General features: G+C 53.7%; 1 protein-coding gene across 1 annotated transcript in view; it reads right to left on the reverse strand.

Moving 5' to 3' along the window:
- CDH5 (cadherin 5, type 2 (vascular endothelium)) overlaps positions 1-16,778 on the reverse strand; it is a 30,916-nt gene that overhangs the window by 11,177 nt on the left and 2,961 nt on the right. Inside the window, exons 2-7 of the mRNA XM_012660618.1 lie at positions 9,296-9,524; positions 5,262-5,550; positions 4,200-4,316; positions 3,113-3,277; positions 2,244-2,431; positions 680-930 (exon numbers count right to left, since the gene is read on the reverse strand). Coding sequence (XP_012516072.1) covers positions 680-930; positions 2,244-2,431; positions 3,113-3,277; positions 4,200-4,316; positions 5,262-5,550; positions 9,296-9,505 — 1,220 coding nt within the window. The 5' untranslated portion in view covers positions 9,506-9,524. The remainder of the gene's footprint in view (positions 1-679; positions 931-2,243; positions 2,432-3,112; positions 3,278-4,199; positions 4,317-5,261; positions 5,551-9,295; positions 9,525-16,778) is intronic.

Here is a 16,778-nt window from a genome sequence, read left to right on the forward strand (position 1 = left end):
GCTACCCATGTGGAATAAAATAAGATTGGATTGAATACATAGTTACTATCAAATATTTTGTGGCTCTACAAAGTATGCGTTAGAACTATACCTTTTGTTCCAGAGGGTAGGGGAGACAAAACACACAACAAGTCCACTGTAAATGTGTTTGTATGGGCAAGAAGGGAAAGGTGTCACAGGAACACACGAAACCACTAACATGAGTTCTCTGAGAGTGGGGGTTATCAATGTTTTCTTGATAGATCTTTGTGTCATTTCCCTGTGCGAAATGAACGATTCTTACTTTTGTGGTTTGGGGAAGACAAATTTAATATTAATAAAACATTTTCAGTGAAAGGGCTTCAGGTGTGTCACCTGACTACCTGTTCCCTTGACTGTCAGATCTCACTAGATGGCAGATGAGGTCCAAAGAACAAGCCTTTAAGGTGGAACAGAGGACAGGCAGCTCTGGTGGCAGGACCACGGTAGGCAGCGGAGTTCGGGGAGGACAAGATCCCAGGCCGCCAAGCGGGTTAGTGGAAGAGCTGGGGCTTCTTGTCTTGCCTCTGCCACTTGCCATGTAAGTGCTGGGGGAAGCCAGTTTCCCTCTCTGAGTCCTGGTGTCAGACCAGCAGGCATAGGAACATCAATGCCAGGACCGTCCTTGTCATCGTCGTCAACACGCTCACCACCCCCTTACCCAATGTTGTGCCGCGTCTCATCGGGGTCCCTGGCCAGCACTGAGCCGATGTGACGTTTCTTCTGGTTCTCCTGCAGCTGGAAGTGGTAGAAGGGCCGCTGGAAGACGGGGGGCTCGTCCACGTCTGTGATGTTGATGATGACACGCGCTTTGTTTCTGGTGGAGGTGCCGCCCAGGTATCTGAGGTTGATGGTGGGGTCTGTGGCCTCGATGGTGAAGCTGTATTGCCGGATGCGTTCGTAGTCCAGGGGCTGCGTGAGGGAAAAGCATGGTGAGCACTTGCCCTGGGCCAAGCACGTGGTATGTGATCATCACAGCAACCCTGCAGGAAGTACCAGGATGACACCGATGTTACAGACTAGGGGCCCACGGCCCGAACGAGTGATATTTCCAAGGCCATTGACAGAGTGGCTGGGCCTGACGTCTGTCTTCAGCTGCTCCCTATTTCATCTCAGCAGCCTCTGGCCACACTCCCAACTCTGGCTCTGTGTCTGGCCCTGTTCCAAGTATGGGGACATTCAATGGATCAGCCACAGTCCTACTCTCAAGGGAATCACAGTCTAGTGGTTCTACCCACAGGTCCTTAAGGACATGCCTTTTCTTTATGTCTTTCCTCAAGATGCGTCTCCTGCCCTTGCCTGCCCGGCAAACTCCTACTCATCCCTTAAGTAGCCAATCAGAAGGTAACCAGATGCTCTCTCAGAGGCCCCTCCTGACAGGTAGTTGTTCCCTGTATGGTGTTGCTGTGCAACACCTGTGCTCGGCTGTGCTTTTTGGTTATGCCTCTGTCTTCCCCGCTCACTGAGAGCGTTGCGGATGCCGGAAGCTGTGTCTGCCTCCCCTCGGTGTCTCCAGTCCTCGGCATGGGGATGGGCCAGAGAAGGACTCAGGCCCAGAACCCCCAGGCCTCTGCAAGGCCATTCTGGAGGCGCTTTTATGCCCCTGACAGGACCTCTCCCTCCTTTTCCAGGTCCAGTCTGGCTGACTTCTCTGACTGTAGGCAGCAGCCACCGTTGGTGGCCATCTGTGTCCCAACACTCATTGTTTCCTTCACGCCGATGGCTTTCTACTGGCCAGGACACAGGACAGGCCAGAGAGAGCCAGGGTGTTCATGCCCCCAGGAGCAGCCATCGGTCAACACCCCGCAGAGAGTTGGGGTATAAATACCCCACCTCCCTCACCCTCAGCGGCTGCAGTTCTGAATGTGTTCCACACTGTCCCCAAGATGTCCCTGTGGGATTGGGCCCCCCCTGCCCACAGTGATACCTGCTCATTAACGACCCGGTATTAACTTCCTTCTTTTCACGGGTCATTGCTCCTTGGGCTTCCTGGGGTCACCTCCCAAATACACAATTTATACTCAGATCCTAAAGGTCTGCTCCCGGGATAACTTAGCCCAAGACACTGGGTCGGTCACAGACTCCATGAGCACATGACCCCCTCTGAGCTGACCCACAACACCCTCCTTTGATGGTCTGTGGTTCAGGAGCAGCCGCCAGGCAGGACCCGCGGATGCCGAGAGCCCCAAACCCTGTGCCTGACGTCGCTGCCGCAGCCTACAAACCTTCATGGGCTTGATGATGCCCTCGTTGCGGGCGGGGTTCGTTTCGATGGTGAACGTGTCCCTGTACTCGCCCTGCACGATGCTGTACTTGGTCATGCGGTTCTGGGGCTCGTCTGGGTCCTCCACAAACAGAGAGCCCACGGGGCTGCCCACACGGATGTCTTCAGGCACGACAAACGTGTACTTGGCTGATGCAAACAGGACACCCCAAAGGGCACTGGGTTAATGAGACAGACGAGACAATTGTCCCCCATGCTGTCCTAACATACAGGAAGTGGGCACGATAAGATAATGATAGCAATATTCATGCCTCTGGGATTCTGGGTTCCAGGGCAAAGAGGTTCTGCCCTACCTGCCCATCCATCCACGCATCCCTCTATCCATCCAGCACGTGGTTATTGAGCACCTACTGTATGCCAGGCACTTTGCTAGGGGCCCTATCAGTTGACAAGATAGACAAGTCCTGCCTTCAGGGACTTATGCCATGCATAGCGAGGCCACTTCAGGAGAACTGGCTGTCTCCCTGTTCACTGGCTTGTGGGGATTTTCTAGCTAGGGCCTGAGTCTCAGGGCCTGGACTTCCCTGAACCCATGAGGTCTGGGTGAAACTGCTCCTATGTCACAGTGGGACTCTGTGCAAGGGGGTGGCACCCAGCAGGGAGTGTGATTTCCCTCTGGCCAGTGGCAGGAGGCAGGAAGATGGCCTTGGGAATGTGGTACAGGGTGGAAGCAGGGCCTCCTCTCCTGGCACCCAAAGGACTCTGGTCAGGGGAGAGGTAAAGGGATTGGGGGCTCCTCCCCCAGAGCCCTAAATCACTGAGTCTGGAGTACCCCACTCCCCCTCCCAGGGCCCTAGAGGAGGGGCTCACTCTCGGTGAAGATGGGGAAGTTGTCGTTGACGTCCTGCAGAGTGACCAGCACGGTGGCCGTGCCCGAGTCCCCCCGGAGGCCCTGGGCATCTCGTGCTTCCACCACAATCTCGTACTTGGCCTGCACCTCTCGGTCCAAGTTTTTGGTGGTTGTGAAAATGAGTCCTGCAAAAAGAGTCCCAGCAGAAGTGATGTTATGGCGGATCTTTTAGAAAATACTGATGCCTGGGCACTACCAGAGAGACCCTGACTTCAGAGCTGCCCAGGTGATCGCACTGTGTAGCCAGGGCTGAGAACCGTGAGTCTACAACCCACCACCTCCACAGCCTGCACTGTGAGGCCAAAGCAGGCCAAACTGTTCGATTCAGTGTTAGTCCTAGCCACCTGGAGCATTGTGTTGAGAAAGCGCATGAGTCCACATCCAGGCTCAGAGTGGAAGGGTGCTGTGATGGATTAGTGATGTCTGCCTTGTGCACCATAGTGTAGTAGTGGTCTTCATGCTATGTATTTGTCATCCCTCTGAAAGACAGCGTGCCTGGCCTGACCAACTGGACTTCTGTCTTACTCCCAAGACTCAGTCCTTGCAGTTTTTGGTTAAGTCATTGAGTGAACAATTATGACGGGCCATGCTTTGTCCATACATTATCTAATTCACAGCTACCATACAAGACGAATATAAGCATTCCCTTTTTCTAAATAAGAAAACTAAGGGTCACAGAGATTAGTCGACTTGTTCAAGCTCTCTAGAGGGGCTGAGTAGCAGAGCTGGGTTTGGAAACCAGATCTGTCTGAACCTGTGCCCAGAGCCACTAACCAGTGCTCTCTGCTGCCTCTTGGTCACTGCTTGGGTACCAAGATCCTGATTTTGTTCCCAAGACTTGAGTCCATGTCTTGGGCACCTGTCTGTTTCCTCCTCCCTTAGCCAGCCATCTTACACACAATATGGACCACGTCTATGGGACAGTGTGGTTCAGTGGCTGGTGACACCTGTCAGACTGGGCTTCCCTTAGTAGTACATGCACCTGGAACGGCCACTTCCCCCGTCCCTCCAAGTCAGTGCCTGCCCAGGAGGGTTAGTCACACAGACCAGAATTATCGACGGCAAAATGTTCTTCCCCCTTCAGGATCTGGTACATGACAGAGGCGTGGTCTGCCACAGTGGGGTCGTCTGCGTCCATCGCTGTCACACGAATGACCGAGGTCCCTGCGGAGAGAGAAGCCTGGGTTGCTGCCTTGTGACTACAAGGCCCCTCATGCCGTTCCTCAGGCTGTGCTCTGTTCCCGCCTCCCCCAGGTCCTGAGGAAGAAAAGGCAGCTGTGTTTCCTGAGGAGCGTGTGTGGGGGCGAAGTGCTGGCAGCAGTGGGGGCCCAGCCGGGTCGACCTTGAAGGGGTCAAAGAGAACAGGAGGTTTGTGTGTTTATGAGAGAAATGAGGGAGGGGCAAAGGGTTTGGGTTTGGGGAGAAACCGAGGAGAGTAATGGGCTGTCTCTCCCTCTTCTAGAAGGGTGAGAACAAAGAAATGAGAAGGTGCCCCAAAGGGGCGGTGTCATGTCTTTTGTGTCCTCGACCTCCAGGGTCCCACACTTAGCAGGAAGGGCTGGTCCCAGGGCCCTGGCTAGACACCCTGCACCCAGGGGTGGAGAGCGAGGCTCCTTTCTGGCGCCCTCTGGAAGCTGGGGGGAGGATTGAGGAAGTAGAGTAGTAACTTCCTGAGCGCAGGGTCCGGGCTGGGGACACACCTTGGGACCGGGGCTCTGTACCCCACCCCCACTCCTATGTGGCTCCTAGAGGTGACTCTTCTCACCTTAGTGGCAGGGCTTGGCATTCTTCATGTGCAGAGACTACACTCTTGGTGTGCCAGTCCTGAGAGTCAGAGACAGGGGGTGGGGTGTGTTCCAAAGAGTAATGAGATATGTGTGTCTCTGATGACCAGGGCTCAGTCTATGACTAGTGTCAGAGCTTAGTCTTTAGGGACCAGAGTTTCTTTCAAGTCATAAAAAGTGGCAACACGGACATTATAACCATTGCCCTAAACTCACTGAATTCCGCCCCCAGGCAGTGAAGTAGCTGATGTGAGAGGTGTCCCCAGGCTGAGAATGAGGGAAGGATGGGAGAGGGAGGAGGGGGAGGGACAGACCAGACGCTTACCCACAGCCGACATCTCCGGCACGGATGCGTTAAACAACCGGTGCGTGAATACAGGCCAGTTGTCGTTCACGTCGTGAACTTTGATGGTGAAGCTGGAAGGAGACTCCAGGTTTCTGTTGGTGTCCTTGTCTACGATGAGGGCAACGAGGTGGTACTCAGAGATCTTCTCGCGGTCCAGCCTCTCGAAGGCATACACGTCCCCTGTTTCTGCGTTGACCCGGAAGACCTTGCCGACGGACTCTCCTTTGAGCAGGTACTTGGCGTTCCTGCGATTCGCACTCGACTTGATCTAGGAAAGGAGAGGAGATGTGAGCTGGCCACGAACAGCGGTGGCTGTGTGCTTGTGAGTGTGCACACGAGCACGTGAGTGTGCACGTGCATGTGTGTGCATGCATGTAGGAATGCCTGTGTGCATGTTTGCACACATGCATGTATGTGCACGTGTGCATGTGTGTGTGTGGTGCTGGCCAGGGGTCCTAAATATGACACTGAGGTTTTTAATAAGAACCTCTGACTCATCATCACCAGTGAGTTGTCCTCAGCCAGGTCACTGCAAACACCACACACACACACACACACACACACACACACACACACACACAGGTGTGAGTTGTCTAGTAGTGCCCGAGTATGCCCAGAATGGTGCCAGAACATAGCATGTACTTAGAAAACATTTTTTGAGGGCAAGAATATACTTGGTGTCATTGGAAGGCACAGGGTATTTTTGCCCAGAGAAGTCACTTAACTTCGCTGAGTTGTAGTCACGTCATTTGTGAAATGAAAATAATATTGCTTCTGATGTTGTGTGGCTCTAATGAGTAGAACAGCACTTTTGAAAATGATTTCCAGGACACCCTGGCCTCTTTTGCTGTTCCATACAAAAATAGGGTCCCAGTCAGTGGTGTGCTGGGGCTGGTTTGTATCAGCTGGGCTTTGGAGAGCCAGCTTGAATTTTCAGGAACATTCGTGAGCTGATTGTTAAACACAGCCATTATTAAAAATTAGATGACATAAACTTGCAGTGAAATAAATCATATTAAAAACAAAGGTAACAAATACTCAGAATTGATCACTTCTTAATTATTTTACTATGTTCTTGAGATTATTTATGTCTATTGTATTAATATCTGTGTGATGGAAATGCTAAATAATGATGTGTTCATGCGCATTTTCTCCCACCTTGGTTTTCAGCGTCATCACGTTGAGAGCTCGAAATCAGACATAGTGAGAGTATTTACACCATGGAAATTGGCAAATGCTACAAATCAGAACCTTTTCCCTGCGGAGCCAGTTGTCAAACATTTATCAATAAACCACCGGTCTCGGTCAATTTAGTTTTGTATAGGCACATAAAATGTTCTCTTGGAGATATACAATGAGCAATCCTGGCAGAAAAGAACTCCAATGAGTTTTATTTAACTCAGGATTTTCCACACTTATTAGACCACTGAATTATTTTTCTTTGTAACACGTACTTTTAGTGTCCCAAGGAATTAGATTTGGAACATAATATATGTAAAGCAGAACAGGGCTTTCAGTAAATGCTAGTTAGTATTAATAATAGATCCACTATTAAAGTTAAAGGATGTTAGGTTAGAATTGCTAAACATCCCATTTATAGAATCTTTGAAACAGAATATTAGGAACATAAGATAATAGTGTTTCATGCAGGTAAAATGGTACTCTCTTAGAAGGTTAGAATCCTAAGACTAGAATCCAATTCAATTAACAATATAAATTGGAGCCTACAAGGTGCCAGGCCCCGGCTAGGAGCAGAGAGATAGCACAGACGCCCTGTGGCTCTCAGGACCTGGGTTCGAATCTCTGAGGACTCCGAGGAAGGGCAACATTGAAAGGTCACATGCGGCAAGGGCCTCGCATCTTTAAGCTTCTCTCATGGCTGTGGCACTTTCTCGGAGTTTCCTTGTTTTCGATGACCTTGACAGTTTTGAGGAGCCCCTGTCAGGTGTTCAGTAGGATGCCCTTCTGGAGGTTTTTCTTATGATTAGATTGGGGTGGGTTTTGGGGAGCCCTTTCCACCCCCTTTCCTAAGATCACAAATGACCCGTATTTATATATTCAGAGGGTGCTTGGGGCCGCTTCCATTGTCCATCCAGGTCTGTAAACAAAGGCCCGAGGCTTTGACCTTGAGAAACAGAGACTTCCTTTCCTCGGATTACGTCCTTGGGAGCCAAGAGGTGACGTTTGGAGCCCTGTTCTTGCCTCTGCCAGGGTGTTTCTTGTTTCTTTCCAGGGTGGGGAACCGCATGGGCTCCTCTGTCCCTGGGCCCATGCCAGGTGCCAAGCGGACGCTGTTGACAGACGATGGCTCTTCCTGCTGCTCGAGACCCTCGAGCGAGCCTTTCAAAAGTCACCCTGTCAGGGCTGCGCGCCGTACAGGTGGACCCCGCTTTCCACGGGCTCCCTCTGACTCACCCTGGAGACTTTCCCTGGGTCTAGCTGTTCCTTTCAGAGGCTGATTCATGGCACAAGTATCCCATTGGCAAGGACGTAAGCGGGTTGACGACATTTCCCTCTATGACACATTCGAGTTGGGAATCGGGACGTCCGGGTTCTCCTAGGGCTCTGTCCTGGTCTCACTGGGTGACCCTGGGAAAGGGTGTTCCCCTCTGAGTGGCCATTCTTAGGGCATAGGCAGCTGGCTGTGGGCAGGGCTCTGAGTAGAGACCCCTCAGCTGGCCCCACTCCTTCCCTCAGTGGCTGGAGCATTTCTGGTACCATGGCCAGACGGGGCCCTCCCATCAAAGGTCCTTCCCAGCCTGTTTCTCTATGATCAGAGAGCACCCCCCATCACCACCATTTGTGGGGTTCTTTGACGTATGCTGCCTCTCGAGACCGGGGAGGACAGACTGTTTCTGTAAGGGGCTAGATAGCAAATACTTTTGGCTTTGTGGCCAAATGGTCTTTGTCACCACTACTCAACTCTGCCATTGTAGCATGAAAGCAGCCATGGACCATTTGTACATGAATGAGGGTGGCTGTGTTCCAATAAAACTTTATTTACAAGAAGACCAGGCTGTGGGCCAGATCGGGCAAGCAGGGGGCAGTTTGCTGATCCCTGCGCTAGACCGCCATCGCCATGAGGGTGGGGACCGTGCCTGTCTTTGCCTGCTGCTGTTGTCCTTCGAGCACCCAGTCCAGTGCTTAGGGCTGTCCTCTCTTTCTCCAGAACATTGACCTGTTCTTTGCACCCGATGTTTAGATTCCAAGAAGCTGACTTGGTGGAATTTTTATGCACTTTAAAGAAACTTTCTTCCTCATTGAAAACTCTCAAAAATATGTAGTCCATCTACCTTTCATTGCATGTGAAATTCCACCACCAAGACCATTCCTTTGGATTAGAGCAGATGGCTTTGACATCAGTGACAATGTGACATGTGAGGCATTTAGTAGTCACTCAAATGAGCTCCAAGCTCCAGGAGGATGGGCTTGGGATGGCCACATTTTAAAGGAGGAGGAAGGGAGGATCAGAGACTCAGGCAGGCTTGGGCCAGGCACCTCATTATGGGTGCTCTGGAATTTGGAAAGCTGTGTGGGGTCACAGGGAGCCAGGGAGGGATAGTCTGAGAGAAAGGGGTATTTGAGAAGGTTCAGAGGCCTAGACCGGGGTTGACAACAGTGGCCGGGGTGATTCACTTTGTCACTAGCACAATTTTGTCGAAGGCTGCTCAGGCCTTTCCTGATCTCTCAAATGGGAAAATTTCATGGCGGACTTGGCTGGCTCTGCCCCAAGCCCTGAACTCCCAGGTCAGGCTGGCCTCCTCGGCCTGAGCATGGGGTGACCCTTCCGTCAGAGCTATCTAGTCCACAGACTAAAGTATGGGAGAAAATGAACCATAATGTTCACGATCAACTCACTGCCACCATCACCTACACGACCTCTGCCACTGTTGCCAGCGCCCACAGCCATCATCTCCACCCTACAACCGCCACGGTATCTACCGCCATCTTTCCCACCATCGGCACCACCCGCCATCACCATGGCTCCCCCTGCCCTGGGCCCCGAGCCTTACCTTGCCCACGTAATGGGGCAGGGAGGTGTTTTTCTCTTCATCGATGTGCATCTGGTTCCAGATCCAGTCTCTCTTTTGGCGCCGGTGGGTGTGCAGCACGCTGGGGGTGTCCCGTTGGGCAGGGGTAGTACCTGCTGCTGCCGCCGCAGCTGCCGCCAGCAGGCCCAGGCAGGCGCCCGAGGTGGCAACCAGCATCATGAGCCTCTGCATCTTCCCGGGAGGGACAGATCTGGGGAGAAAGGGGAGGCACCCTCAGAGCATGGCGGTCACTGCCCAGGGCGTGAGCGGCTCCCACGGAGCATGGAGCTTCCTTTTTCTGTTCGCTCCTTCATCCTTCGCTCTCTGCTGACACCAGCAGAACCAGCCCCTGTTCCTGCCCCTGACTAGCTCTGAGTCTGAAAGGGGGAGGACAGTCCCAGAAACAGTCCTTACGTAGGGTGGAAGCAAGTGCAGGGGATGTAGGAGCCCAGAGGAGGGGCTGCAGGGAAGGCCTGGAGGAGAGGGTGGGGCTGATGCTGATGGCAGACCCCAAAGACCCGAGCAGTGGGCGCTCGGGTTATCCTCATTGTGTAAACGGGGAAACTGAGGCACAGAGATGTTAAGTTCACATTGGAGTAAGTGGTGGGGCTGAGAGTGGAACCCGGGTGTCTGACCTCAATGGCCAACCGTTATCGAGCATCGATTATTTGCCTGACACTGTTCCAAGCAGTTTATCTGTGTTATTTCATTTAATCCTCCCAACAGCTCTCAAAGTTGGTATAATTATAACCCTCATTTCACAGATGAGCCCAGGAACAGAGAGGTTTAGTGACATTCCTGAGATCACCCAGATTGTAAGTTGTGGAGTCAGGATTTGAACCAAGTCTGCCTGGCCTAAAAGTCCAAGCTCTTTCTTACGGCCTTCTCCTGTCCCAGCAGCCGCTGTGGGTGGGATTTAAAGGCTCCTCTGAACAAATGTGCTCCCCTGGCCAGCCTGAAAGTCCCTTTGGCAGCTCTGCGTTGATGCTGTCTTCAGAAGGCTCTTAGGAAAACCCAAATGTCTTAACCCTGGGAGTCGGTCCCTGACCCCGGATCTTCCAGAGAGTGGTCAGCTTAGGAGCTGTCACAAAAGCAGGGGTGGAGAGGCTGGGTTCATAGCAATGGCTTCATAATTTGTGGAGCCTCAGTGCAAAATGGAAATGTGGGCCCTTTTTCAAAAGCTCAGACTTTTGAGGAGACAAAAGAACGTCAAACCAAACACAGGGCCTTTTATGTGCAGGCCCCGTATGATTGCACAGGTTGCGCATTCTCAAAGGCATCCCTGTGGGCTAGGGACGTGGGTCACCCAGAGATCAAGGCCTGGCTTCATTCTGAATTCTGGGAACAGGAGTTTTCCCCACTGTCCCATGAGGGGTGCAGGCTGTGACCCTGGCCACCGTCATGCCCTCTCAGCCCTGACTCCATCTGTCCACCCCTGCTGGGTCCCTGTGTCACTGACCTGCAGCTCCGGGGATAGTGGAGGAGGAGAACAAGTGGGTGGGAGTGGCAGCCAGTCAAGCCTGGAAAGGGACAAGGACCCACTGGCTGCTGGATGGGGTGGCCTCCTCCCTCGCCGTCCCCTGCCCTGGCCGGAGGGCTAGGCTGGGCTCCGTACATCACAGGGGGTTTGTAAACTCTAGTAACATTTCCTCTGAGCCACTGGCGCCAGGCTGGCCTCACTGAGGGCCGTGGGTGTGTGCCTGGGGCCAGCTGTGTCTGGCCTGCTGACCTTAGCATCCAGGGCCCCTGCCCTACAGGCCTCGGCCTCTGGCCCAGGAGGAAGCAGACCCCCGGGGTGGGGGGTGTGTGTACCGGGAGGAAGGCCCTGCCACCTCCGGGCCTCAGTTTCCCCAGCCATAAATGAAGGGGTCAAGCTAGAAGAGATCCGGTGCCCTTCCCTTCTTGGAGGATGTGACAGGCAGGAGGAAGGCGGAGGACAAAGGCTTGGAGGAGGGGGTGGGGGGGAAGCTGGTCCTGACTCCGGGAGGCGGTAGGCGGGACCCCTGCCCCAGGGCCCGGGCGCTGTGGGCCACTTCCTTCTTTGCCCAGAAAGGAACTGCAAGTCTTGGTTCTTTCTTCCTCCCTCAAGTGAGAAGTGACTCAAGGATGATAAAGTAAAACAAATCGAAGTGAAACCAGAAGCCAAGGGAGGGAGAGGTCTTGGGCCTCTGGGCAGGGTGGGGTGAGAGCCCAAGCACGAGCTGGTAGGTTGTGAGTGCCTGCTGTATGCGGGGCTCTATGCTAGGCACCGGGGTACAGCTGGGAGTGAGACAGACAGGACCTGCCCTGGGGATCCGCACACTGCAGTGGGAACAACAGGGAAATGAGTAGAGGAGGAAAAGCATCAGCTAACGATCCCAGAGCTGCTCAGGGGATTCTAACGGGGGGATGCGACAGAGGGTGGGGGAGCGGCTGAGACTGTGATGAAACCAAACACGCGTGAATCCCCGAGGACATGCTGGTTCTACCCCACTGATGGTCTAGTTACCATTCTTGTCCCTTAACACTCCATCGTTCGGTTGGGGGGTTTGCAAGTTGTTGGCCCCCTGCCCCTGCCCTCTGCTCTGCATCAAGGGGGCTGCCCCCGGCCTCCTGGCCCTGGCCCTGGCTGTGTTTGGCCAATAGGGGCCCCAGCAGGGACACGGAAGGAGGGAGGAGAGAAGCAAAGGTCTTTCTTTCCTGCTGCTGTCTGCTCCGGCTGGGCTCATATTTCTTGCTGTGGTTGCATCTCTCTACGGTGACAGCCTCTAACCGGCAGCCCTCCTGTAGTTCTGTCCCTCTCTAGGTCTGGGAATGCCCTCCTCTTTGTCCCTTTGGCGGTGGGGCAGTAACAGCTTCCTAGCATCCATTTGTTTCTTTAGCCAAGCTCGTCTCTCCGTAAGCTGTCCCTTCATAAAGTCTCCTCATTCGGACCCCCCCAGGATAAACTCTGTCTCCTGCCGGGGACTCATTCTGATGCAGTGGACAGGAACGGGGCTGTTTGGATGGGGACCTAGAGCTGACAGCAGCCATCAGCCAAACGAAGAAATCCAGTCATGTGCCACATAACAACGTTTTGGTCTGTGATGGATCGTGTATGCGACAGTGGTCCCACAAGATTACGGAGCTGAAAAATTCTTATCACCTAATGATGCTGCCGCGGTCGTGACATTGTAGCGAATGCATTACTCTCCTGTTTGTGGTGACGCTCGTGTAAACAAACCTACTCTATGAGCTATATAAAGTAGAAAAGTTACAGTAAGCTAAGGTTATTTTTAAAGAAAGAAAAATATTTTAAAATAAATTTAGTGTAGTATAAGCCCAGGAGTAGGGGAGCTGTGCCGTGTAGACTAGGTGTGTAGTGGGCTACACTTTCTAGGGTTGTTTGTGTAAGTACACGCTATGATGCTTGCAAAACAACAACAACATTGCATTTCTCAGACTGTCCCTGCGATGCATGACTGTAACTGCACTAGCCTTCCATAAAGCAGAGTCCACCGGTCACAGGCTGACCACGTGGCTCATACATTAACCCCTTGGTGGGCTTTGGCTGGGCCCACATACAGAGTATTCTCTGAACATGCAGAAAAGTCTCTGGATTCTGTTCTGTGTCCCGCAGAGGCCCTGCTGCGAATCCTTGAGAGAAACCCCTTGGCGGCACACATGGGTCACCTTCAAGCTCCCGTCCTCTGATGGGACTGATGCTGGCTCTCGTAGTCACCCCTCATCACCAGTGTGTCATTTGCTAGGGCGGGGGGAGGTCTGCGTGCTCAGCTCTCATCAGTCAGCTGTTAGTGAGGAGGTAGGACCTGGGAGATGGGGGTCGCATAATCTGGTCTCCACACCCATGCGGGAGCCCCAGGCACTCTCCCAAGACAGCTGTCTCTTCCGTGGGGTGGTGGTGGGGGGCTGACATCCCTGTGCACCCCCTCTGAGGCCGTGTTATTTCATTTAAATCTTGCAACAACCCTGCAAGGTAATCCGACTTTGCAGGTGAGGAAACGGATGCTCAGAGAGGTGGAGTGAGTCGTTCCAAGTCACACAACAACAAAAGCCAGGGCTTGACTTTAGGCTGCCTTTCACCCAAAGTAGCGCTTTTTGTATCATGCCACCTTCTTTCTCAGTGGTGACATCCACATGTAATAGTAATAATAATAAACTATTCTCAGTACTTGGCTTTCATAGCTACCACCTCATTTCATTTTTATACTATCCCCAGGATGAAGGAATTATCATTCCCATTTCACAGATGAGGAAACTGAGGCTCCAAGACAAACAACTCATAGATGGTAGATCTGGAACTCTCACTCAGATCTATTTTTTTCTAAATCTTGGTCTCCTTCTACACTCGATCTCAGAGGGACCGGTGGGACCTTTCTATTCAAAAAGCCATCTTCATTTGTGTGTTTTGCCTTTTGTGTTAGAAATGTGGCCACCAAAATGGGGGCCAAGGGGAGGGGTTTTTTCAGATAGTCGTTCCTCCTCCTCCTGCGGATAGAGAGGAAGTCGGGCGGGCAAGTTTGCTACAGCCACAGCTGGAAACAGAATTTCCCTTGCCCGCGGCCTCTGGAGCTATGGTCAGAGCCCCGTGTTATCAGAGGGACTCAGGCTGTTGCTGGGTGGATTTGAGGCACCACATTCGGGTTTTGGAAGTGATTTCCGTGTTTGGAAATTCCCATCTGAGCAGTCCAGAAACTTGCCTGACCACGGTGATGATCAGGGAGGGGACATTCTGGCTGCTCAGGTGTGGGTGCTGGGTATGCAGAGGCCAGGTGCCTGCCTGTGTCCCTGTCATCCAGGATGCTCGACGATGCCCCTGTCCCTGGAGCCACGTTAGAGGCTTTGGGGGCAGTTCCAAATGGATGAGGGTGGGCCCGTGGTGTCCTCGGTCAGTCTGAAAAGGTCTGGAGGACCAAAATTAGAGGACAGAATGGCCCAAAGCCCCTGGTGGGCAGGTGTAGATCCCCAGATAAGGAGCAGGGCAGCCTCAGAGAACTGGGGGCACAGCTGGGCTCATCCACGCCTATATGGGATGTCGGAGCCCAGAGCCTCCTGGGTCCTGGTCTATATCTATAGTGGATAAGGCCACTGGGGTCAGAGCCCAGACACCAGGGGGCCAGGCATGTGGACTGAGCCAGCAGGGCAGCCTGAGAAGAGGGCAGGGGGCCTGTGGCTTTTTCTGATCCTCTCCAGTCACCTGTCTGGGTCCCCTACCGCCTGGTGAGTCTGCAAGTGACAGCCACTCTCTGGGAAGCTCCCCAGCTCCACCAGGCTTGGTCACGCCCTCCCTGCCTATGTGCTTGCTGTCCTGTCTCCTTGCCTGGTCTTGGTCACGTGAGCAGGCACTCCTCGGCAGCCCTCTCAAGAGCCTGAGGTCATGCAGTCACTCAACAAAGATTCATTGAGCATCTACTATGTGTGAGGCACTGAATGCCACGTGGGAGCAGACACGGGCTCCACCTACGTGGGAGAGAAGGACGCTAACCACGCGATGAAAAATGCACTGTTTTAAATTGTGACATGCGCCTTGATGGAGGAACGTAGGAGAGGGCACGGGGGGAGGGCCCTGATGGTGCTACGGGCTGCAGTCCCAGTGGTGAGTCCTGCCTCTCTCACTGACCCAGTGCGGGACATCAGGCAAAGCTCCCTTTGGTCCCTTTCCCTTTGCGGGCATCCAGGTGTCTCTGGTCTCTGGGGTTTGACCCAGAAGGGGCTGTGAGGTCGGTTGAGCTCTGTGTTCTCTAAATTACAGTGTCCAAAGGAGGGGATGGGGAACACCGGAAGTGAGGGGGGAGGGGCTGGAGCTGCTCCTCTTGGACTCCCTGGGACCCCTGCTTTGTAGCTAAATAGACTGTAGCAAGTCTGGACCCTGCTGGGAGCCCCTCAGTGGGGCAGCCCTGCAAATGGCCCTGGGTGGCCCTGCCCCTGACTGCCAGACCCTGCCCTCGACCTGCCCAGAGCCCTCCTCAAACCTTAGATTCCAAGGCCAAGTCTGGGCTTTCGGGGAGTGAGTTATTGAACAGGCTGGAGGGCCCTGGGGGTGGGGTAGAGGAAGGCTCCGGGTCAGGGATACACACACGGCATCCTCAGGCCACACAGACCCCAACGCAGTCACAGGTACACACCCTGTCCACAGGCCCCTCCCCATGTCAATCCTGCAGGGCTCCTCTGAGGAGGGCCGGCCACTCTGCTCACCCCCAGCTCACCCGCCTTCAGCTAGGACAAGATCTGGCAGCTGAGCTCAGCTCCAGGGAAAGCCTCAGAGTGTGGTCGGCACGCTCAGTCCCAGCCCAGCCTCCCGCAGGCCCTGGACTCCAGCCCAGAGGCCTCAGGTCAGCAATGAGGGCAGGGCAGTGGGAGGAGGTGGCCCAGAACACGCAGGAGGTGTGTCTGCGGAGGGGAGCGTGGGGGCTCAGCTCCATGTGTGGCCCCGGGCAGCGCTCCCTGCCCCCACATCTTGCATCTCAGGCTAGAACAAGGCAGGGGGGACCCAAGGATCCCCAAACTCCTCCCAAATCGGGCCTTGGCAGCCACAGACATGGCGGAGGGGGATGAAGGGTGAGGCCCTGGGGGCCTCGGGCATGGGGTTTTGCCAGGCAGCTAGCTATGAGTTGGTTCCTTGGTGTTTCTCCCAGTTTGTGGCTCAGTTCAGCCCTGGGACCTGCTCCAGGGCCCAGCACGGTGCACCCTTGCCTACTCCACCACCTTTCCTCCCCTCCACCTTCCTGCCCTTCCAGCTGTGAGGAGAACTAGAAGTTTCTGAAATGCACAAAGCTCTTCCTCTCACCAGCAGGCTTTTTGCACAGGCTGTTCCCTCTGTTTGGAATGCTTCTCCTTGCTGTGCTCCCTGGGTGAACACTTTATTTCCTTTCAAGCTCCAGGCCACCTCTTCCACAATGTCTTCCGATGTCCCCAGCCCCCCGCACAGCCTCTGCCTCCCTCCCTGAGTGTCTCTGCCCAGGCAAGTTCTGAGCCTAAGTCTCTGCTCCTCCCAGCATCCAGGTGCATGAACTCAAGGCCCCAGACCTGGGGGTGCCAAAGCCCCCACTGCTGCCTGTCATCCTGGCCCTGTCTCCAGTTCTGGTCTTGCCACTTGTTCCCTCCCCACTCACAAGATTTAAAATCTAATCTGTACATTTGCAGACAATACCTAGGGTGGCCAATCATTGGTATAACCCAAAGAAGCTGCTCCCCACCCCCAAATAGCTCCTTGAGTGGCCTATCATACTGTCAGACATGCCACCTTTAGGATTTTGATCCCTTGGGGACAACAAGACCACCGTCCTCAAGAGTCCCCAGTGAATGCACATGTACCCCTAAGCAGATGACGTCTTAAAGCAGGGCTGGCAAATCAGAACTCATGGGCTGCCACTCATTCCTTTCCACACCCATGGCAGACATCACTAATCACACCCAGGGCAGACATCACTAATCAATCACAGTGTTCATTCCCACCGAACTTGAACTCAGCCCTTGAATCCTCAAT

This window comes from Propithecus coquereli, unplaced genomic scaffold (genome assembly GCF_000956105.1).
Source record: "Propithecus coquereli isolate 6110/MARCELLA unplaced genomic scaffold, Pcoq_1.0 Scaffold67, whole genome shotgun sequence".
Lineage (NCBI taxonomy): Eukaryota > Metazoa > Chordata > Mammalia > Primates > Indriidae > Propithecus > Propithecus coquereli.